The following is a 24,400-nucleotide window of genomic DNA, read 5'->3' as shown; positions in this document are numbered from 1 at the left end:
ATGATTTATGCAAACCGACATTTTGATTCATAGTAGAGATAAAATCAATCAAAATGATGGTTTATAAAAAAAATCAAACAACTTTACCGGTAAAAGAAAATTGTTAATACGTTTCCCAGAACATAGGTTAACCCGAGTATGTACCATGAGAGAGGCCGAGGTCGCTGAAGGTGTTCCATCACTTCGACCCATGGCTATTCTTCTTTCCCCTAATGATAAAACTTCTTTAGTTACTTGCCCCGTGTCTGAGACATCTCACCCACCCCCAACAAGGACTTATGCAAGTGGGGAGGAGGTTTGAAGTGTCGGGGTGTCACTGCCCGCACACGCTTACACAAGAGAACAGACGAAAAAAAATTGATATGAGATGGGGAGGGGAGGGGAATCTTTTTTTTTTTTGCCGCATCAGCAGCTTGCATGACACATACCCAAGAAAAAAAACTTCTTTACATAAATCTACCTTGAAAAAAAGGAGGGGGGTGGGAGGGCAGGCTTACTAAAGCAAATAAAAAAAAAGTCAAGCATCAACAATTTCATCATCAAAATCCTACCTTGACAGAAATCCTTTTTTTAAATCTATGTAAACATACACAATCCAATCCTCTTACAAGATGTGAGAAAAGTATTGTAGAAATATATGAACTTTGACGTAGGGCTGTCTGAGAACAAAAATGGTACCAGCCACCTCCCGTTTTCTTTCACAGGGCAAAACAACTGGAACGCAGAGAAACGGAAGAACCGTCGCGTTCTCTCTCTCTCTCTCTCTCTCTCTCTCTCTCTCTCTCTCTCTCTCTCTCTCTCTCTCTCTCTCTCTCTCTCTCAAGAAGAACACGGACATGTTCAACAGCGACTTCATACGACAGAACATTTCATCGAGTATCTCATTTTCTTTCTTTCTTCACAGGCAATAGGAACTGAAGGGCCGGGTGGACAGCAAAGCAGCGGTACTAAGTAGTTGGTCCAAAAGTTGCTCAGCACTTAAGCTTAGGGCTGTGAGGGAGGGAAGAGCGAATGAAATAAAAGCCGTGGCGCCGCCGACCGACAGGACTATGGGTCGACTGGAGCAGATCTGATAGTCGTAAGGGCTCGGCCGAGAGACGGTCAGCAGTCAGGAGGACTTAAAAAAAAAAAAAGGGGGGGGATGGTAAGGGGGGCCCACCGGCAACGTGCGGGGGTGTCACGTGGCCATCCTTCCACCCACCTTGACCAGACCTCCGCATGTCGACCTCTCCTCCCGAAACCCTCCCTCCCACCCACCTCTGGTCTTCATAACGTTGCCAATGTCTTTCCTCCCTACCCCGCCACACACACACACACACACACACACACACACACACACACACACACACTTTCCTCCTTCCCCTGACGTCACCCCAGCCTCCGTTGCCTCACTAAACCTACGAAGGGGAGAAGGTTTAAGAATCCTAAGCCTACGTGACACCCGACATGTACCCATTCTATTGGGGGAAACACCCACTACCCTTCCCTCTGTCCATGGGCCAGGAAGGTTGTGGAGGACATGTGCTCTAAACACACACACACACACACACACACACACACACACACACACACACACACACACACACACAAACAGACACACACACACACACACACACACACACACACACACACACACACAAACTACGCAACACACAGTAGGAACCATACAGCCATCACTAACCGACATTTTCCGACAACAAACGACGGATAAATTCAACCCGCACGACTTCGAAAGCGTCGCCGAGATACTCATGTCGTCAAGAAATGGCCTTTTATACGACCTCCGTCGAGTATGCAACACCTGTGGCCGTGTCATCAAGCCTAAGTGTCCGCTTGGAATACATGAAAACCCATGGGTGACACGCGAGCGCCACGAATTATGATACCGAGGTCAAGAGTTTGGGAATGATGGCTGAGACCCACACGACACGCAAAGCCTAGCTGCTCAAGGCAAGCGAGGGAGGGAGCTTGGGCGGGGAGTGAGGGAGAGAGAGGGAGACACGCCGCGCGGTGAGTGTCCGGGCTGTCACGTCCTTCCAGCCAGCCCTGCATCATCGCCTCCATAGAATAATAACAAGAGACGTGGCGTTTGCGTCATGACTTACCCGGTGCGGGTCATCGCCTGACCCAAGGGCGCCACCTGCGTCATGTATACCCTGCCCTCCCGCCCACCCGCACCCCCTCCTCTCTCCCTTCTCCCACCCACGGTAGACGTAGCGCTCTCTATCCATACCGCAAAAGCACTTTCAGAATCCCCTTTCTTTATTACGTTAAAAGTTTACCATATACTAAGATATTCATATATTCAAAACCAATCCGCAAACGTGTCCATTTTCTCTCATTCAGCCGTAACACAAGCGGTTACATCACACCACAAGATTCAAAACTGCGACAGTTTTATTCTTGACGACAGCTTCAGTTGCCGCCTTGTACAATGTTCTTGTTCAATCGTATATATTTTTTTTCTACATAAACGTTACGCATGGTACATAGAACCCTTATATTTAGTGAGGTAGTATTATCATTCCTAATCAGCTATCCTCAAACGCTGTTGAATATGTTCCCATGGACTAAGATGTCAAGAATAAATTGAGCTCTACAGAAGAGGGGAGCAACGATGCTGGGCTTCGTTCCAATAACGGTATAGAGAACGCGTCCAACATTTCACACGTTTCTTTCAGCTATTTCCTCTTAATGTTTGTTTGTCCCTTCTTTAGTTTCATCCTCTGATGACACTAAAGTCTGAAAGTGAAGTCTGAAACTCTTTCAGACTTCACTGAGATCTTGTAATTAATTCTTAAACCAGTTCACGGACGACACTCCGCCTGCATTGCGATTACTCCGCCAGTACCATCGCTTTCGGCGAGGCTGTGTCGTCTCATCTACACTCCAAAGGAGTCCATCACATCCTTTCCCTGGAAATAATGTAGCGCAGCCTTGATGATGCAGGAATCCCTACGGGAGTCCTGGAATTCTTCAGTAATGATGATCAATAACCATCCAATATATTTGGATATCTGAACAGAACCTTCAGCAAGGAAGGGGTATCAGTAAATTTCACTCCTCACTTTACAAGCACAGACGCTGTAATGCCTGTATTACATCACTGTTTCCCTACACGTCTGATTTCACGAAAGTGTTGTATTACATGGATAAAGTAAAAACAAAATCATTAATAAAGTGATGTGAGAATAGAGGACCTTATATTTGAAGCGATGCAATAAATGTTTATAAATGTATATTTCCTTTTCACCTGACGAGAATAGTGAACTGTACTTCATAATCGTGCAACAAAAACTGTCTACATATCTCTCACGAATATTGATGACAAAAAAAAAAGTGATTATAAAACAAAATCATGACGAAACGGGGATCATAAAGTGAACATTCATCTTCCATACCGTCGCTCGTTGCTGATGGCATTTTCTTACTAAAAAAAAAATCATTTACAATCATGCAATAACACATACCACCAAGAAATGCCTGTCACTTTTATAATTTTACGATACACACGTTGCATAAGTTCCGCCGCTGAGTTGAGAGCGCGCGCGCGCGTGTGTGTGTGTGTGTGTTTGCTTAAGGCGGTATGGTTGTGGCGATGCCTTCAACGGCCAACTGACCTACCTTACCCCCAACCCCCTCTCCTCCCAACTCACCTTCCTTCCTCTCCCGGGCAGGAAGACCTGCCGCTGTAAGGTATATAAACTTGACGCGCCAAACTAGGTCAACTTTCTAAGTTTGATCCGCTTACACACCCACCACCATTGGACCCCCTTTCCTCTACCACCACCACCACCGCCACTGGCGTCTCGTACCTACTACCCCTACCACCATTAAGTGGCCTCTCACGGCGTACCCCCTTACCACAACTACAAGACTGTATTCCTCTCCCACCGCTAGCCTCTTCCCCTACCTCCACCACTGGCCCGTATCTACCCTACCACCACCCCTGGCCTGTCTGTACCACCTACCACAACCAGGTGACCACACTCCTTCCCTACCACCGGCCCGTTTCCCTATCACCACCACTGGCCACTGCCCTGTACCCCTTACCTCCGCCTCTGACCATAACCCCATCCCCTTCCCACCACCACCACCACCACTAACACTGGCCTGCATCTCCTACCACCACTAGCCCATACCCCTCCCCCATCACTGGCCAGTACCCTCTGCCACCCCACCGTTCAGTACTCCCTCCCACCACCAGTTAGCCGTACGGACAATAACATGGGCGTCCAGACCACAATAACACGGGCGTCCAGACTACAATAACACGGATGTCCAAGCTACAATAACACGGGCGTCCAGACTACAATAACACGGATGTCCAAACTACAATAACACGGATGTCCAAACTACAATAACGCGGATGTCCAAGCTACAATAACACGGGCGTCCAGACTACAGTATCACGAATGGCCACAATGCAATAACACGGTCGTCCAAGATTACAATATCACGGATTGCCACACTACCATAAAGCAAGCGTACTTACAATCACATCAGCATCAGTATTGACAGTTTATTGTTGATGGAGACTAATAATAATAATAATAATAATAATAATAATAATAATAATAATAATAATAATAATAATAAATATCATTATTATTATCATCATCGTCATTATAGTAAATATGATGGTGGTAGTAATAGTAGTAGTAGTAGTGGTGGTAGTGGTAGTAGTAGTAGCATTGATAGCGTCAAAAATACATATTGTTAGTGGCGATATCCTCTGAAGACAAATTTAGCAAAGCCACACCTGGTATGATCTGCAGCACCGGGCGAACGACGAATACAATACCATACGTGCTACACAACTTTTAATCTAAAGCCAGCGATTATTTTCCAAGATAAAACTTTTCCTTTAAATGGTTCCTCCATACTCAACACCTTTTTTTTTTCTCCTTTCCCCATAATCTATGTCCGCTCTCCATTCTGAACACTGCAGTGTGTCGCATCTTCACATCCATCTCTTCTTCCCTGCAGGACAAAATACGAACTAAGGCCAATAGCAGGCCTCTTACACGCCTCCTCTGTATGATCTAAGCACATTCGAGTGTCTACGTCCTTGCGTTGTTATCCTCTGTTTAGGACTTCACACACACACACACACACACACACACACACACACACACACACACACACACACACACACAACCTTTAATAACAACAGCCTAGTAACCTTACACCTTAGCTAGCGCGCGACGGCTCGACCTTTCGAGAAAGACGGGTGACGTGTATATTATGGGGGGGTCTAGGTTTCAGTCCTTATCATCATAGTATCGGGATCAGGTCACAAAAGCGTGCTGGAGGTTCATGTGGTCGTGCTCGAGGGCTGTTAACGCAGCACGTAAAAGCCGCGCCACCGTCCACAAGGGCAGTAATGTTGTGTTCCGTTAGAACAAAGAAACAGTTATTCCCGTCCAGAAATTCAGATACCAGTGTTGAAAGGAAGCTGTGTGTGTGTGTGTGTGTGTGTGTGTGTGTGTGTGTGTGTGACAGCCAGAAGGGAAAGTATAAAGGTAAGCTGAAGGTAAAAAAAAAAATATGTACATATATGGTAGGAAGTTCCAGGGAATCGGTCTTAACAAAAACGAGCCTGGAAACCCTGGAAAGCCCGTGAACGGTGTGGCTGTACTCTTACAGATACATGGCCGGTACGGAAGAGAAAATTTTAACATTAAGACAGAAATGTTTAAGCTTTTTCAGCATGAATGTGTAAACCCTTGAGCACAAATGTACGACGAACCCTTGAGCACGACTGTACGACTGTGTTAAACCTTGAGCACGACGGTAAGACTGTGTGAACTCTTGAGCACGACGGTAAGACTGTGTGAACTCTTGAGCACGACTGTACAACGAAACCTTGAGCACGACTGTATGAACCCTTGAACGCGAATATACGACCGTAGGAACCCTTGAGCACAACTGTTTGAAACCTTGAGCACAACAGTTCGAAACCTTGAGCACGACTGTAGGAACCCTTGAACACGACTATACGACCGTGTGAACCCTTGAACACGACTGTACCAACCCCTCCCTCAACACGACGCTGGTACCACCCTTAAGCACGACTCTAAGACAATTACAATATCATGGCTTAACAGTTGACCCGACTTCCCCCAAGAGTCAAATAATGATAATAATAAAAAAAGCCAGGCCTTATAATTAAGCCTAAGGGTCGTAACGCCATGTTCGCGGGGTTATTCCTTTTTGTTCAAGGGGATTTAAGAGGCTTGGGAACATCAACAACGCTGGGAGCCCTGAGATAAATATATACCAGAAAAAGAATTTAGAAAAGGAAAGAGAGAGGGGGGAGCAGTAGTGAACACGTGGTAAGGAGGCTAATAAAAGAAATATGGAGATGAGAGAGGAGGTCTGGAGTGGGGAAACGTGGATGCCAGGACCGGGAAATGGGGTTTAAGAGAGCAAAAAACGCTTCAAATAAGGAGATAGATAGATAGATAGATAGATAGAGAGAGAGAGAGAGAGAGAGAGAGAGAGAGAGAGAGAGAGAGAGAGAGAGAGAGAGAGAGAGAGAGCATAAAAAAAGGTTGGTAACGGTTGGTAAGGGTCGAGATAAGAGGTGGGGGAAGATAAGAACGTGTTAGAGGACTTAAGATAATAAAAGTACGGCTTGATAGAAAGGGTCAAAGTTAAAAGAAAGGGCTTGGGAGAGCTTTAATTCTGGCTGTTCAATATAAGGCTTGGTTGGGGAGGGTCAATATACAACTAAGAGGGGGAAGGTCAACATACGGCTAGGATGGGGAGGGTCAATATAAGGCTGGGATGAGGAGGGTCAATATAAGGCTGGGATGAGTAGGGTCAACATACGGCTAGGATGGGGAGGGTCAATATAAGGCTAGGATGGGGAGGGTCAATATACGGCTGGGATGAGGAGGGTCTACATACGGCTAGGATGAGGAGGGTCAACATACGGCTAGGATGGGGAGGGTCAATATAAGGCTAGGATGGGGAGGGTCAACATACGGCTAGGATGGGGAGGGTCAATATAAGGCTAGGATGGGGATGGTCAATATAAGGCTAGGATGGGGAGGGTCAATATAAGGCTAGGATGGGGAGGGTCAACATACGGCTAGGATGGGGAGGGTCAATATAAGGCTGAGATGGGGAGGGTCAATATAAGGCTAGGATGGGGAGGGTCAATATAAGGCTGGGATGGGGAGGGTCAATATAAGGCTAGGATTGGGAGGGTCAATATAAGGCTGGGATGGGGAGGGTCAATATAAGGCTAGGATGGGGAGGGTCAACATACGGCTAGGATGGGGAGGGTCAATATAAGGCTGGGATGGGGAGGGTCAATATAAGGCTGGGATGGGGAGGGTCAATATAAGGCTAGGATGGGGAGGGTCAATATAAAGCTGGGATGGGGAGGGTCAATATAAGGCTGGGATGGGGAGGGTCAATATAAGGCTAGGATTGGGAGGGTTCTCCGCAGAACAAGGGAGGACGTCAGGTTTGGCTGGGGTGGATGGGCGAGAGGAGGAGGAGGGGGGGGGGGGTCGAGTGCAGGACTCAGCGGGGTACAGACGACAGGTACCCAAGCCGCGGCGGGCAGGGCACGGTAGAGGAGTAAATATGGCAGGTCTGGGCTTGGGAGAATACCGGGCGGGGAGGGAGGGAGGGAGGCTAGCAGGTTAGGTAGTCGGGGGAGGGGAGAGGGAGGCAGGCGGGCAGGCAGCCGGCTCGGGCGGGGAGCTCACGTGGCGGGAGGCGTGTGGGGACGCGTGGACTGGCGGCCACGTCACCGGGTCGAGCGCTCGGGGGGGTTGGGGGGGATGGAAGGCCCTCGTGTTCCTGTCACCAGCCTGGTATCCACGGTGCTCCGGGGGAGTGGGGAGGCATGGAGACCTGCTGCTACACAATATTCCCAATCAAGCCTAAAGGAGCGGGTGATGAGGACCTTCCTTCTCCCGTCATTCCCCAGGGCCTCGAGGAAATGAGACATGCCACCTAGTCATTATCCAGCCATCAGGAAAGCGAGAGTCACCCGCAACCCACAATCATTAGCCAGCTCATACAGGGCTGAATCTCCTCCCCTAGAAATCATTAGCTAGCCCTTATGGGGCTGAATCTCCTCCCCCAAATCATTAGCTAGCCCTTAGAGGGCTGAGTGAGTCCCCTCGCCCGAATCATTAGCCAGCCCTGAGGACTGAAGAGATAAGGCTCCTCCCCACGCACTCATTAACCTCTCTCTCCCCCCCCCCCAAGTCATTAACCAGCCCTGGGGGGGGGGGATCTCCCTTCCCCACCCGCCCTCATCAAACCACGCGTCAACGAAGTGACAAGCTCTACTCACGACAGTCACTTGCCGCGCCTCACTGGGAAGCGATAGCTTTACCCACTCCCATCATTAACTCAGTCTCACGGTCTTGACGGCCTTCTCTCCCACCCCCATCTGATCTCCCCAGGCCTCGGGTGTGAAGGGAGGGGAGAGGGGGGGAATGGGGAGAGCACAGGGGTAATGGTGGACCAGAGGAGGAGGGAGGTGGTGGTAGGATTGGCAAAAGATGAATGGCTTTTCATGAATTTAGTCCACACGAAAGCTGAGCGACTTATAGGTACAGTAAACTAATTTCTGGTTATAATTAAGAGATGAGAAACTTATAAAAGAAACGATAAGTAAAAACGAGACATCTATACCGAAAGTTAATGAATAATGGGAAAATGTCATGAAGAGGAAAATATAAAGCTGGAATGTGAGCAAATAAAAATACGAGGAGTTAGTCTATGAAAGTAGGTTGAGCTGGGCTGGCCGACGGTCTGCTAGACGAAAATTAAAATCTTTAAAAAAAATATTAAAGCAAATTACACTAAAAAGTTTATGGCAAAATACACTAAAAAGTTTATGGCAAATTACACTGAACGTTTATATAGAAATGGTGAAATGTCAGGATAGAAAGCGGCAATAGAGAAGTCGGTAGTGTACGGCAAGGAAGGAGGAGGAGGAGGGGGAGAGAGGGAGGGGAGGTAAGCTACTCGGGCAGGGAGAGGGAGAGGGGAAGGGAGGGGAGGAGGGGGGAAGCTTCCACCTCACGCGGCCGACACGTGGGGCTGCGTTACCAGGCATCCGCCACGCACCTAGACCTCCTCCTACTACGCCACCTAGACATCCCGCGCCACGCCACCTAGACCTCCTCATTACGCAACCTAGACCTACTGGTACTCCACCCAGACCCCCTGCCACGCCACCCTGCACCTGCTGCGCCACCTAGAACTAGTGAGCCACCTAGATCTTCTGATACGTCACGAGACCTCCTGCTAAGCCACTTACACCTGCCACTCCACCTAGATCTCTTGCCGCACCCCCGCCACCCACCTACCCACCTCCCGCCCGACGAACCCGTCAACACCAGCAGGTCGGATAAATATATACGTTCCTTGAACTTTTTTTTTCAAATTGCTGCGCATAACTGGGGTCCGTGGACGGTGCTCGCAATAATAATAATAATAATAATAATAATAATAATAATAATAATAATAATAAGTAATACTAACACCACTACTACTACTCTACTATACTACTACTACTACTACTACTACTACTACTACTACTACTACTAATAATAATAATAATAATAATAGGAAGAAGAAGAATTAACGGTCTGTCTGATCAGCCAAAAACTGAGTATATATGTTAAGTCAGAAGCAAACTGAAGTGATATATAAGAAGTGATATATATATATATAAGTTTGAAATAAAAAGGTATACTAATTGTAAAATCATAGTTTTTGATTTGCTTTTCGAGCCTTAAAATACTCCAACGGGGGTAATCAAGCTCCACCCATAGTAATCCAATATCTAATTAAGGAGGTAATCCACAAATATGCGAGTTACGATTTTCCTTTCATTTTTAAGCGTGACAACCATTAAATAATTCCAATACCTGTGGTATCCATCCTTGCTTACATGGCAGCGCCTTCGGGTGTGATCCTCGAAACGAGAGAGAGAGAGAGAGAGAGAGAGAGAGAGAGAGAGAGAGAGAGAGAGAGAGAGAGAGAGAGAGAGAGAGAGAGAGAGAGAGAGAGAGGTGGGTGGTGGGGGCGTAGATGAACGATCGAAGCAAAAAAAAAAAAAAATGAATCATCCACGATACTGTTCACGCGTTGCCGACGAAGCCGACCCAGCAGTAGGCCAAGGCCACCGTTACGCGCGGGGCGGACGGAGTGACTACAGACCAACCGACGTAATACTGTTACGTAACTGTGGTGGTGGTGGTGGTGGAGGAGGAGGAAGGGCTGTGGGGGGGGGGGGGGGGGGGAAAGAAAAACAGCTGTCCAAGATAACGGTCAGCTGATGATGTGTTGATGTGTTTGCCTGGCTGGGGGAACAGCTGATGGAGCAGGGGTTGCATTACGTGCATTGCGGTGAACGCTCTTCAAGGACGGGACGGGACGCTTTTAGTTGACACGTGTGCTTGCCTTGCGCTTAAACGCTCAAATCCATGTTAAGCGCACGACGGCACGGGCCACGCTTAGGCTCAACGGTACAACCCCTCGAGCACATAACGGTACACTGACGACTCTCGGTCTCGACGGTACGACTCTTGGGCACAAAACGGTACACTGACGACTCTCGGTCTCGACGGTACGAACCTTGAGCACAAAACGATACACGACGACTCTCGGTCTCGACGGTACGACCCTTGAGCACAAAACGGTACACTGACGACTCTCGATTTCCACGGTACGACCCTTGAGCACAAAACGGTACACGACGACTCTCGGTCTCGACGGTACGACCCTTGAACTCAAAGAACCCTTGGGTAGAATGGATTAGCCTTTGACCTGATAAGGATTAGGACAAAGGCCAGGCCCATCCTACCCAAAGGTCGTACCCTCAAGCTAGAGTGGTTGATAAATGCATAACATAAAGCACCTCAAAAGGACTATGTATACAGTGCGTGCCTTTAAAATAATCAAAATAATCTTATTCCCTTAAAGATGGTGATTTCATTTATTTTTTTTTTCCCCGACTGATGGTTATAACTTAACGCTGACGACCGTAACGACCCTTGTCATGTGATAAACTAAACGACCTATATAGCCCACGCACCCAAACCACGTACATAAATTTCAAATTCAATCTTCCCCTAAGACTCGTGTGGCCTCAAATCACTCTTGCGGTACGCCACTTTGACCGCCGGTATTGACAGCTGCACTTTTGCACCACAGGTAACTTTCCCTCCCTCAATCTGCCTGTCCCAAGGTCCATCTTGATGTGGACTATGACCTTCAGTACGAAAGCCTTTAAGTCCAACACTGACGAGCTTTTTGGTCGAGGGTAAACGCTTACGACAGTAGATGGTCGATGTACCTACGAGGCTGATACGTTTCAACGATTGTACACTATACTTCACACTTTTTCAAATAAAGTCGTTTAATGGTATAGCACTGTATAGAAGCGTTTATCTATTCACAGTGTCATATATTCTGCTGATCTAAAAAAATATAGACGCAATCTAATTCTGTAGAAAAGCACTTTTCTCTAAACATTTGAATGTTTTCTATATAAAAAAAATATGTATTCAACTTTCCAATTCAATGCAAAAGCATTTATTCATCCTACCTCGAAACCCATGTGACTGCCATATCAAAACATCAGTTAAATAACAAGTATGTTCAAAGTTCGCGTGCGTACCCAAAAGAGTTTAAGACTTCAATTTCATCAAATTCGACTTTCAATTTCTTACACCCAAACTGCCTGGAAAAACGACTTGTTTGCATAAAATTGCACCCAAATTCTCTATAGAACCTGGTTACATAAATCATGTTTATCTACAGACTTAGTTTCATTTATGTTTACCTCCCTACCTGCCATTACCATCATTCTATGAGGAAAAAAAAAAAAAAAACATAAAACAAAGATGTGAAATCTGATAAATATTGCCCGCAGACCTTCCATACATTTTCACCTCATCACAATCCGATCAAGTCAAGATTTTGAATCCCACGGAATATATCCTCGTATAAAGGCCTTGCAAGTGTTGTTAGAATAATCGTATATAAATAACTGATGAACTGATGGAGAACGAAACCAGCCAGATCTTTGAAGGACAATTTCAAAAAATTGTAACTTTTAAGTAATTTTGAGAACAGTTCCTACACCATCAATGCTACACTGTATCTTGCATGATTATCCCCTGATCTTAGTACAAAGGCATTACAAAGAAAATGTTTATGTTGATGGACTGCTTTCAGCGCAATACCTGCATCAAAAGTATTCCTTTCAAAAACCTCATAGGTACATACATACAAGGTTAAGAGACGGGACACCACGAGTATAAAACTCTTCTCCCGTAAAACACGAAACGGTAATCACACACAGCCATAAACTTGTCACCTCAAAATTAAAGTCATTACTGAGCTGTACTCACCCGAACCGCCTTTTTCTTCGTGAAGCCGAAATCATCGTCGTCATTGAGGGAGCCGAAGCTGAGGTTCCTAAAAGAAAGAGCAAACAATTAATAGAAATATTCGTACAGAAAGAGTATTTCATGATGCCGGACAGAAGAATATATTGAGTGAAAATGAAAAAAAAGATGAAAAAAAAAAATCCTGAACATACTAGTAAACGCTTAAGTTTTCCTTAGTTAGTCCTAAGAAAGGTTCCGTTTTCCTTAAATCTCTTGAGATCAAGGAAAACGAAAAATACCCGTTTTCTATACTACTGGAATAGCAGTAACTCTAAGGAGTTCTTTGACATCCTCCATTTGCAACCATTCTTCATATTACTGTGTACATCATGGTGACAAATAAAACATTGAATAAACATGGTACTGATCTAATCAACTTAAAGAGTCAAGAATGAGTAAGGAATCAAAAAACTATACGCTCCAGTTAGCATGCTGAAACTTATTACTGTCATAAAGACATACAAAACATGCATTTGCGTACCATCATCTCGTACTTAAAACCACTCACATACAGCACATGCAATGGCTTAGCCTTTGATGTCCATTCTCTATGCAGCTTAACATATTTCAACCCTGGTAAGTGCATAAAATGCCCCATTTTCTGTAAAAAAAAAACAACTCAAATGCTCTAAACCTACGGCATACCAATGTCCAATACGTCCTTATGTCATGAAGTCATCCGCTTCATCACCAGTGTTTCCGAAATGCACGGGTCGCCAACATGTACAATGTAATTCAGTCACAACAGTCATTAAAAATGTCAACAATCAGCAACGCCAACTGCACAAAGGACGTCTAGTACCTTCAAATCTCTACCGCATCAATATCATTTATTGATGAACAAGACGATCGGATAAATAAAAAAAAATATAGCAAAGGAATGTTCGTTAAAAGCCTCGTATATACACCTGTGGCTGGTCGGGTGTCGCAATATACTTTATAATCAACACACCCGTTGCTGGTCGGGTGTCGTAATATGCCTTATAATCATTCTTTTAAACGTTTTATTCTTTCTATATCGACGGTGATACCAAGGCCGTTCGTCTATATTGCCAGACCAGCAAGCAAGCAAGCAACTGTGTTTTGACCAGACGTGGGGAATTTCGCTTGCGTGCCTCCTGTTCTTATTTGATGAGGCCCACGGCAACCTGTAGCACACCATGAGTCATGGGCAAGCAGTTTCACCAGGTGTTAAGCAAAGATTAACTTAATAGGTTAACGTAATAGGCTTTAGGCTTATTCTTTCGAGTTCGCTGAGACGGCTCGGCAACAGAATGCCCGTACACAAACCCACCTCATTAACGCGATGTATAAATACATATAGTAATATACCCTAGCCTAAGCCAGATACGCATTTCATCGACCTACTCCTACGGGAGGATGAACAGCTCGGTTGACTGAGGACCGACAGCCGCAAATCAAGATTCGAACGTACGCGATCGACCCTCAGGCGCCCGTGAACGTGTCATCGTCAGCTAACCGCCACACCACAGAAGTCTACGCGTACAAAAGCGTTTCTGTGAGTAGTGTGGGTGAGGGGCACATAGCAAGAGGAGTAGGTGGAGGAAAACGTAGGAATATAGCGGGTACAGTAAGTACATCAACGAGGATGAGCGGTGGGCCCAAGTACCCCCAAATATTATTATCTTAGGGACTAGGCAAGTCCCCAGGCACCTCCATATATCCGTGAGGATATCACGAAACGAAATTCTTGAATCTGACCATTGTTCGTTTTTCATCAGGCAAGTCACAACTGGACGACAAGTCTCGCACCATCTTTCCTGGCATGACACTGGCAAAACCCTGTTCTCTTTTTTTTAACGTTCCTCTAAAGAGACTCTGAAGTCTCCACCTTGACGGTGACCGTTTCAGTTAAATGTTCAATCGAAAGACTCTAATTTCATCCTTTTTGAAAACAGCAAAATATTGAGGTATATGAGGAATTCAATGTCCTAATGATGAACATGTTTATTCATACCTGTGAGATAGGTCAAGCTGGGGGCCACAGGCATAGTGAAAGAGTGTGTGGGTCTTGTAATCATCTTGTAACACCTGAAGGGTGTTTTCTAAGTTTACACTGTCAGTTGGTCGATTGTTGTTAGACGACGTTGACAGCCTTAATGACCCCTGCCAGTTGATATGAGTCTAAAGCCCCCCCCAAAAAAAAACAATCAACCCCCCTCAGAGACAGCATATCATTATCTGTGTTCACTCAACCCGGTGAAGGAGATAGTATATCTGTGGTATACCTGTGTTTACCCATCTACTGAACGGGATAACATATCTCGTTGTGCTCATACGAGCCATGAGCACTTCAAACTTGCCCTATGACTGGAGGGGGCGGGGGGTTAGTCTTGTCAAGGTTATGTGTCTGTCTGGCGCGAAGGCTGCCGAGGACTGCGGAGCGCGAGTTATGGTGAGTGTTTTGGTGAAAAGAGAGAAGGTAGTGAAAGCCTTACGCGAGACGAGGTGTGGTAAAAAGCCTATAGTGGATGAGATTGCAGTTATATTTCCGGGGGGGTATTATGTAACATTCAAATCACAATCGCTTGCAGAGTCGTAAACAAATAATTACTCCAGACCTAACCATCTCGATGCATCTTTTTTTTTTTTTCTTTTTAATCATAACATATTCTTACAACTTCCCGCTGAGTTTGGTCTCCTGCAGTAAGTTGGTATGCAGGCGAGTGGGAGCTGGTGATCTGATTCCGCACCTCTAGATAAGAGAGACGACCTTGTGTACAACTCCCAAGCCAGACGTGGTGATCATGTCTCACAGGTACTCACAATGACCCACGGATTCCCCAAGGCAGCCAAGCCATGACTCACTGGGACGTGGGAATTACCACTACTTGAGGAATGAGTGGACTTTGTTGCTACTAGGAGACTTAGGAGTGGACTTTGTTGCTCCTAGGAAACTTGGGAGTGGACTTTGTTGCTACTAGAAGACTTAAGAGTGGACTTTGTTGCTACTAGGAGAATTGGGAGTGGACTTTGTTGCTACTAGGAGACTTGGGAGTGGACTTTGTTACTACTAGAAGACTTAAGAGTGGACTTTGTTGCTACTAGGAGACTTAGGAGTGGACTTTGTTGCTACTAGGAGACTTGGGAGTGGACTTTGTTGCTACTAGGAGACTTGGAGTGGACTTTGTTGCTACTAGAAGACTTGGGAGTGGACTTTGTTGCTACTAGGAGACTTGGGAGTGGACTTGCTTCTGTTGCTACTAGAAGACTTGGGAGTGGACTTTGTTGCTACTAGAAGACTTGGGAGTGAGCGACACCCAAGACTTTACACACAAAGATGTTACCAGAAGACTAAGAGTGGACAATGTAGCAACTAGAGGTCCTTGGAGTGGATGTTATCGCTATTAGAAAACTTTAAGAACAGAAGAAATCGATACAAGTGGATTTCCAAATAGAAGACGATGGTACCAGAAGACTTAGAAGTGGGAAATGCCACGAATAGAAGTCTAAAAAGTGAACACAACATGACTTCAGCCTGGAAATAGACAGAGAAGACTTTTAAGTGCAGTTGACCACTATAAAAAGACTTTTAAGTGTGGGTGGGCACTACGAGAAGACCTTTAAGTGTGGGAAACCATCGAGCGAAGCCTCTTAAGCGAAGGAAGTCAATAACAAAACACAAAAGATTAGGGACAACATTGAAAACTAGAAAAAACAACATATTCCAGATGATATATAAGTCGTTTAAACCGTTTTTGTGACATTTGTGTCATCGCAGTCTTTTTAACGCCATAAAGGTCAGGTCAAATAACATGCCATCATACCCTAGGGTCGTGCAGTCACGTTCAAGGGTCGCAACATCGAGTTCAGTGACCGTACAGTCGTATTCAAGCATTATCATACCATCGTCCTCTGGGGGGGTCGAACCGTTAAAGCCAGGTTAACTAATCTCTTTTTGTATCGATTTACGTCGTGTCCGTGTCCAGTAAAGGTCTATAAATATTATCTATCCCCCGGAACAATACAATCACTACTGTAAATACATAAGTGTTTTGTCTTGAAACATGTAAATCTGAAATACACTCGTGCGTTGCATTTACACAAGCCCTATCTAGACTAGTGAAATCGATTGATCGGTTGGATATTTCCACCTCGAGCTTTTTGGGGGCGTTTCGACAACTTCACATCTGTTACCTATCACTGGAACATTCTCGGAACAACTTCCTCAGCTGTTCAAGATAATTCTGGAGGGGGTGGGGGGAAATAAAAACACGTCCTCTCAATGCATATGAGGTTTGTAAACGCGCTACTTTCATCTTTCTAAAAGACGAAGTAATCTTCTTTTGAGATTCTGGCTATGCAAAAATTCTTACGTCAATGTCTTGCAACAACTTCATGCTTTCAAACAACATCTAATAAAAAAAAAAATGAATGTAAAGAAAATGTGAAACATCAAAAGGAACATAAAAAAATATATATATTCAACTCGAGTAAGAGAATTATAGACAACACACACAAAAAAAAAAATCGTGTAAATTAAGAACGAAGAAGAAAACGGACATATTTTCACACTTGCATTTCCATGACTATTGTACTAAAGATAATTATACTCGCCACCAGAGACTTGCATAACCACAGGAGTATTGTCACCCAACACCACAAGGGTGGTACTGCGGGAAACACAAGACAACAATAGAGTCTGAGGCTGTGTGAAACAGAAGCCCTGCCAGCTGCTAAATATAGCCAACAGACAAGACCTTCTGTTGCGCAAACAGTGGAATTATCATCGGTGTCCATTCTTTCGCAATTTACCGACGTAAACTCAACCATCATCCAATTCGCCATGATATGTAAAGCTGCTATGTATCATAATACATTTGCGATGACGCCCGGAACACGACGTAACGATCCATTAGCTTTGGACCGTACCGTTACACAGGTTACGTCACACATTAGGCTATTATATACCCAAGGAGCGTTGTCGTGCTCAGAAGCTAAATTGTTCGTAATGTTCATGACCACTCATTGGAGACTGTTAAGCCAACCTGATTACAATGCCTACAGGAATAATGTCCCGCGTTACCTTAGCTTTGTTTTTTGCTTTTTTTTTTAGAACCCTTGATATTGGCAAGTTTCCTTAGGCGATTTCCAAAAAAGCTCTTATGACTGTTGTTGAGTTTTCCTGAGCTTCGAGAGGACTTTTATAATTGGTCAATTTCCACAGAACGTTTTAACGAATGGCCAGTGTCCTTAAAACGAGTTTTAAAGAGCTCTTGCGATTGGTGAATTCTCCCAGGCTTGAAGAAAGCGTCCGTGATATAATTTCCTCGAGTGACAGTTGTATCTTTTTTTTTTTTTTGTTTCCAAATATTTCTAATCTTAAGGAGATATGAGACAGTGAATTACCCTAAATCGGCTGTTCTGTTCACTCATTTTACCATCCACTTGTCAGAAACACCATGAGCTGACGAGAATTTCAGACACTTACGATTGCCTTTTAATGGCTTTTCGTTTCATTATCATTTCGTTTACGATACTTGAGCACGACGGTACGATTTTGGAGCACGACACAAGCACAACGATACGAACCCTTGCGCACGACGGCACGACACAAGCACAACGGTACGAACCCTTGAGCACGACGGCACGACACAAGCACAATGGTACGAACCCTTGGGCACGACGGCCTTTGGCCTTTGAACTGACCCTTAAAGGGTCTTGAGAGTCTGTCAGGGCACCGATGTGGTCGTTCCCGTCGTGCTCAAGGGCACCAACCCAGCGGTGGGGCGACACAAAGCAAGAGGCAGTTGCGACACTCACCAAGGCAAACTCACTTCCTCGTTGTCAGTCCAAGCACAAAGAACACAAGAAATCATGTGCAGCCAAGGACACGAACACAGAAATTCATAAATATGGACTGTACATTGGGTAAGAGACGGTGTGGTGTGGTGTGGTAGAGTGTGGTAGAAGTGTGGTGTGGTGTAGTAGTGTGGTGTGTTGATAGTAGTGTGGTGTGGTGTGGTGAAGCGGTGTGAGAAGCATCATAGTGTAACTGTACTGTGGTGGTGATCCTGGCTGTGGTGGCCATGATGGTGTAGTTAGAGGCACCCTCCAAGGGAGAGTGGTTAGAGCTCCGTGGTGTGGTAGTGTGGTGGTGGTACTCACGAGCCGTCGTTGGAGGCATGGTGCGCGCTGCAGTAAGCCGCTGAGGCGAGCAGGACTCGCCGGGAGCCGCCGTGACTGTAAAACATCCCAGCTCTAAGTCTGTAGCCATAATGGGTTGTTGGGGAAGGGAAGGGGGTTGTGAGAGTATGGGTTGAAGGAGGTGTCTCCCAGGGGGAGGGAGTTGGAGTGGAAGGGGGTTTTATGGCTGGGCGAGTGGGGGAGGGGGGTCAAGTGGGATAGGTTATAGTACAGTTGGGGAGGGAATGAGAAAGGACTGTACTATAATGGGAGAGGGAGGAATAGGTTATCATAATGTACTGGAAAGGTTTGTCCTAAGGTTTATAAGGTTTATATATATCAAGGGGTGTATTGTAATGGTTGTGATATATATATATATATATATATATATATATATATATATATATATATATATATATATATATATATATATATATACATAATTTTTTATCTATTTTGCTTTGTCGCTGTCTCCCGCGTTAGCGAGGTAGCGCAAGGAAACAGACGAAAGAATGGCCCAACCCACCGACATACACATGTATGTACATATACATATATTCCTTAGTCAATAAAAAGACAAGTGTGCGGGCGGTTCATAATTCAGTTCTCATAGTAATGTTACCAACGTCTGCACAATCTGACGTCTCGTTCCATGGTCTTAAAAGCACATCCGAACGTTGATGTGACTCGGGTTTAACTGGAGTATGAACCAGACCAACAAAACACAACACCTATGCCTCTCTGCCAATGGTAGGATTATAAGAAATTCTGTTGAACTGAAGTTATGAGATGAGATATTTTGAGTGTACACTTACCTGTAAAATTATTATGACGAGGAAGTACTTTAATCTCTTGAGTGCGACTGTACGACCCTAAGTACGACTGTACGACCCTTGAGTACGACGGTACGACCCTTTGGAATATGGTGGTCCTGGCTTTCGAACCGATCCTTAAGGGTTCATTCATAGGCCAGGCCATCATACTCATGGGTCGTGCCCTAGTGCTGAACGGTCGTGCCGTCATTGTCAAGAGGGTGCTATAATGTTAAAAAAAAAAAAAAGTGCTATAATGATAATATTTCCAGTCATATTACATCCAGCCTCGTCTCACTTCGGGTAAAGAACTAATGACACTGAAACTAAAGCCATAGTTACTCATCCCATTCTGTCGTCAATGGCTTTGCTCTCTCTCTCTCTCTCTCTCTCTCTCTCTCTCTCTCTCTCTCTCTCTCTCTCTCTCTCTCTCTCTCTCTCTCCTACTACTACTACTACTACCACCATAAATCGCATACTTCTTCATGAATACATCCCGACTGGCTTGTTATATTAATACATCTCGATCAGGGGGAAAAAAAAAGAAAAAAGAGAAAAAGAAAAAGGAGAATTCAGTTATGGAGAAGATGGGAGGGGGGAGAGGTTAAAACGGGGTCCGATGGAGTATTGAGGGGAGGGTGAACGTCCAGTGGAAGGACTCGGCAAAGCAGACACTCTCTTTAAGTCACGTTTTCTGGCCGCGTCCAGCTCTCTCACTGATATGCGGCCGGCGAAAGGTTCCGCAAGAAATATATATTTCCAGTACCACACATATAAATTCATATAGCCACGAAATTCCTATAAATTCATATATCCACGAAACTTTTAACCCTGTATGGATTTATTTACTGTGGATGGTACGCGACTCTATATTTTTTTCAGTAGATAGTCGTCAAGTACTCCATTTATTATTTTTCTCTGACAAAACATTCCAAAATATTTTTTTTTCGGAATGAGGTCTCGGAACTCCATAATGTTTCGGGATGCCATGGTTGCGATTACCAGAGAGAAGCGAGTCCCATTTTCCAGTAGGAAACATGAGCTTATACCATCCGACCGATTCATATTTATCAGCCCACAGTGACTAGTATAATTCGCTGGCTTATATACAAACTTGCACACCAAATCATACTTTCAGAACGTTTGCAATGGAATTGAAATCTAAATTTGATTAGTACTGTCGTCTAACAGCATTCTATTGTCAAAGATGTTATATCTTAACGACAGTTATGACTGGCTCTCCAGTTGGTTTTGATTTCGATTTTTTTTTTTTCCCCGCTGGGGTAAATTCCACATTTTTAATAAGTTTACGTGCTGTTAACTTCCTTTCCTTGATCCTATTTCTCAAAAACTGAATTCCATGTAACACATAATCTCAGAAATATAAGTACTAGAAACACTCCTTATACTAGAAATTATTATGAAAAACGACATTACATTCGAATAAAACTTTGGTACTGGCTCAACTATGCCAAATACAATAGTCCCCCCACTTCAATGCAGTATCGCTACTTCTAAAACAGAAAACGATTTTAGAAAACGGGAACTTTATGACGAACTAGACAAAATGTCAGGGCAATATATATTCTAAGGTTTTTCTGGATCATCTGAAGATTAGCCCCAACCCCATAGTTTTTTTTTTCCCTGAGCTATGACGTAAGATTCACTCCAAACCTCACACCTGACCTACTCCTGACCTCACTCCTGACCTGACCTAACCTAACCTAGCATTCAAAAACGCTGGAGGAGACCAATCTCCTCAAGATTCGTTTTCCTTCATGAAATTTTGCTACTGAAAATTCTGAAGTTCTTCACAATTTGCCAGCCCTCTTCATACGTTTAAATATTCAAATAATTAGAAAATAATTCGTTCCTAAAATGAAAAAAATAGGATTTACGGGGGAAAATAATCTAGTTGAATTATCGACCATCAGAACTGTTGCTAACTTGCATGTGTAACCGTAAATGTGTAGTTTCTGAGCCTAATAGCACGACAGAAATTTCGCCTGTAGTTTCTGAGCCTACTAGCACAACAGAAATTTCGCCTGTAGTTTCTGAGCCTAAAGGCACGACGGAAATTCTGAAGTAAACTAATGGCAACAATTACCTTTCTTAACAGTCTTAGGAGTGAACTCAAATCACCTCAGATCTGAGCATAGGTCAGATTACAATAACTGCCAAAAAGATTCGTCGGTCCCTTGTCAACTGCGATCACTCAGAATAACGAACGCTTGTAGAGGGAAGGTAATATAACGACAACCATTCCTATACGAGGAAGGAGAACTAAGCGTTTCGACGAGTTCTTTAAATACAATAGCAGCTTCGCTAACCGCCCCACAGTAATAAAAGCCACCAACTTGTTACTCTCCTTCACTTTATACTCATTCCAGACCCAATTAACAAAACGACTTTACAATCGCAAATGAAACAGGTGATTGGCAAACCCATGGAATAGGCTGGACATTCTCCGTATCCCTTTCAAATGGAAAGCTAACATGTAAATTGGTAGAAATCACTTTAGTCTGAGCACTTATAAATTAGAATGCCCCGTCATTACGAAAAGTAATTATAAAAAAAAAAAAGCGAGCTACTTCTAACTGTTCACCCTTAAAATTTTAAAGCGACTTGACAGAGGGAAATTACTAATGGAGTACTTCCAAAGGAACATTGCAATGTGAAATTATATTGCAATTACGAAAATCGTGCGAAGCCCATCGAAGATACATGAATATCTCAACAATGACCCTGTATCTGAGCAGCAAAATAACATATTAATATATAAATAACATCACAACGTTGGACTATGGATACCCACTTGGCGGGCGACAGTGGATCACGTCTTGAAATTCAAATTTATCTTATCTGGCTTCCTGCCAGCCGAACTTAAGCGACCAGAAATGGTGGGTTACTCAAGAATTTCGATGCACTGATAGATTCTACTTCACTTACTGAGAAAAACGCTTAGTTACGTTAATGAAATTATGAGGGAAAACAATAAAGATTTATTTGTTCCTTCTGAATTCTGCTCCCTGCAATCAAATTTCACGGAAGATTACGTTAAAACCAGAACTTAACGTTGTGAAAATACTTTTGATTACGGAAAGGGCTCAATACAGTGAGTGTGAATGGTTCTATAATCATCCTAAACACCTGATGATGTTGAGGCAATTCAGTTGGTGGGTGCAGCTTGACGCTAAACATACCTAAAACTAAGAGGTTAGGGTATACTGAGCTAAACATACTCATAGGTTGGTTTAATTTGGTGTTATGCCTACAAACTGCTGGGATCAAGGCCGTCCAGGCTATTATAAACACCACTTGATCGTTTCCTAACACCTTCTTGAGTTGTAATTAATTCTAAGTCCACTAAAACTCAACGAACATGAACTTGACCCACGATTCCAACCTAACACCTCCTTGAGTTGTAATTAATTCTAGGTCCACTAACACTCAACGAACATGAACTTGACCCACGATTCCAACCGTCGTGTTCGTGTTAAACAATTTGTTGTATGATCAACGAAGTCTGAAATCGGGTGAGAGTATATTTACGGTACTTTCGTACGACCAGTTGGCTGTGTCTCACCATGTTCTCTCATACCATAAGAGAACTGCTCATAAGTTAAAAAAAAAAATATGTATATATAAAATATATTTAGTACCTCCAGTTTGCTGTGGTTTAGAGGCCCAAGGGGAAAAAAAAAAAAACCGCCTGGCCGCCACGTGACCTGCGGGCGGGTGCCAGCTGCACGACCACTACTGGTACGGGAATATTGATTGTTACTCACGTTGTCGTACCGCTTCCCTTGCTCCGTCACTCCGGCTGCTCTACTTTAAGATTCCTGGACTGCAAGAGCAGATAATTGCGTAGAGGACAAGCACACCATGGCTTGTTTGGCTTGCCGATGGAATGAATAATCACAAAAAAGTCCTACGAGTTTTCCTAAGTCAATTCATCATAGGTGGGGTTGTTATCATATCTATCTATCTATCTATCTATCTATCTATCTATATATATATATATATATATATATATATATATATATATATATATATATAATATGGTGTTAAAATTTGTCTAATTGGTCACTTAACCATTTCTCAGTACACAAGTAACAATGGACGGTACAACAGTACCATATCTGGAAATTGGAGGGTATAAAAAGAATGATACACTAATAGTGATCTTCCCTGGAAATACTGTGTACTACCACACAATGAAATAAGATCTCACCTGCTTCTGAAATGTTCTTTATACAGTCGAGATCCATTTTTAAGTCACTATTCTGCAAATGTGAAAAAAAAAAAACATCGAGTTTGAAATTAATAGGTGAAGTGTAATTTCAGGTCACGTGGACATGGGAGCTGAGATCTTACGGCTACATAAATATTTTCAACACGTGTGTTCACCGGGGGATGTATTTAAAGGTGATCTACTGGGAAAACTGGGATATTCCGAAGCTTCATTGATATTCCTGAATATCATCATTCGCCGTAGGAAAAAAAAAAATGAAATTCAAATATGTTACTAACGAGGAAATAACGCGCGGTAATCTCACCGGACCTGTAAATACTTGTTTTGATAAGTGACCAGACCTGTTTATTGCGTCGTGACAAGCCCGCAATTTCAGGCAATTTCGTACCATCATTTCTTGTTCTGAATGATGATGCTTCGGATCCAAGTCTCGGAGTAACAGCGACAATCCCAATATTCTGTAGTTATATGCATTATGTACGTCATATTCTACGAATTACGCCTTGGGATATTTGACTAATATGAACAAGAATGCTATTACTCATCTGGACCGCTTCATAATTAATTCGTTGCTAAATTTGGTGAAAATTAGGATACGTTGCTCGCCCATCTCATTAAGTAAATACTATACCAACATGAACAACAGGCTACTACAAATTCCAGTTACACCGTTCGGATAACTACAAAAAAAAAAAAAATTGGAAAAACAAATAATGTTACAATTTACTCGTTCCAGTAACTGAAAA

The 24,400-nt window shown here is 43.9% G+C and overlaps 1 protein-coding gene across 2 annotated transcripts in view; it reads right to left on the bottom strand.

Annotated features, from left to right (window-relative positions):
• LOC139747565 (uncharacterized) overlaps positions 1-24,400 on the bottom strand; it is a 122,430-nt gene that overhangs the window by 71,688 nt on the left and 26,342 nt on the right. Inside the window, exons 2-3 of one of the 2 annotated variants that reach the window (XM_071659994.1) lie at positions 18,570-18,644; positions 12,402-12,468 (exon numbers count right to left, since the gene is read on the bottom strand). In XM_071659994.1, coding sequence (XP_071516095.1) covers positions 12,402-12,468; positions 18,570-18,644 — 142 coding nt within the window. The remainder of the gene's footprint in view (positions 1-12,401; positions 12,469-18,569; positions 18,645-24,400) is intronic. The other variant, XM_071659995.1, reaches the window with a different exon arrangement.

This window comes from Panulirus ornatus, chromosome 69 (genome assembly GCF_036320965.1).
Source record: "Panulirus ornatus isolate Po-2019 chromosome 69, ASM3632096v1, whole genome shotgun sequence".
NCBI lineage: Eukaryota > Metazoa > Arthropoda > Malacostraca > Decapoda > Palinuridae > Panulirus > Panulirus ornatus.
Note: the sequence above shows the minus strand (reverse complement) of the source record. Positions and strands in the feature narration are given on the sequence as shown.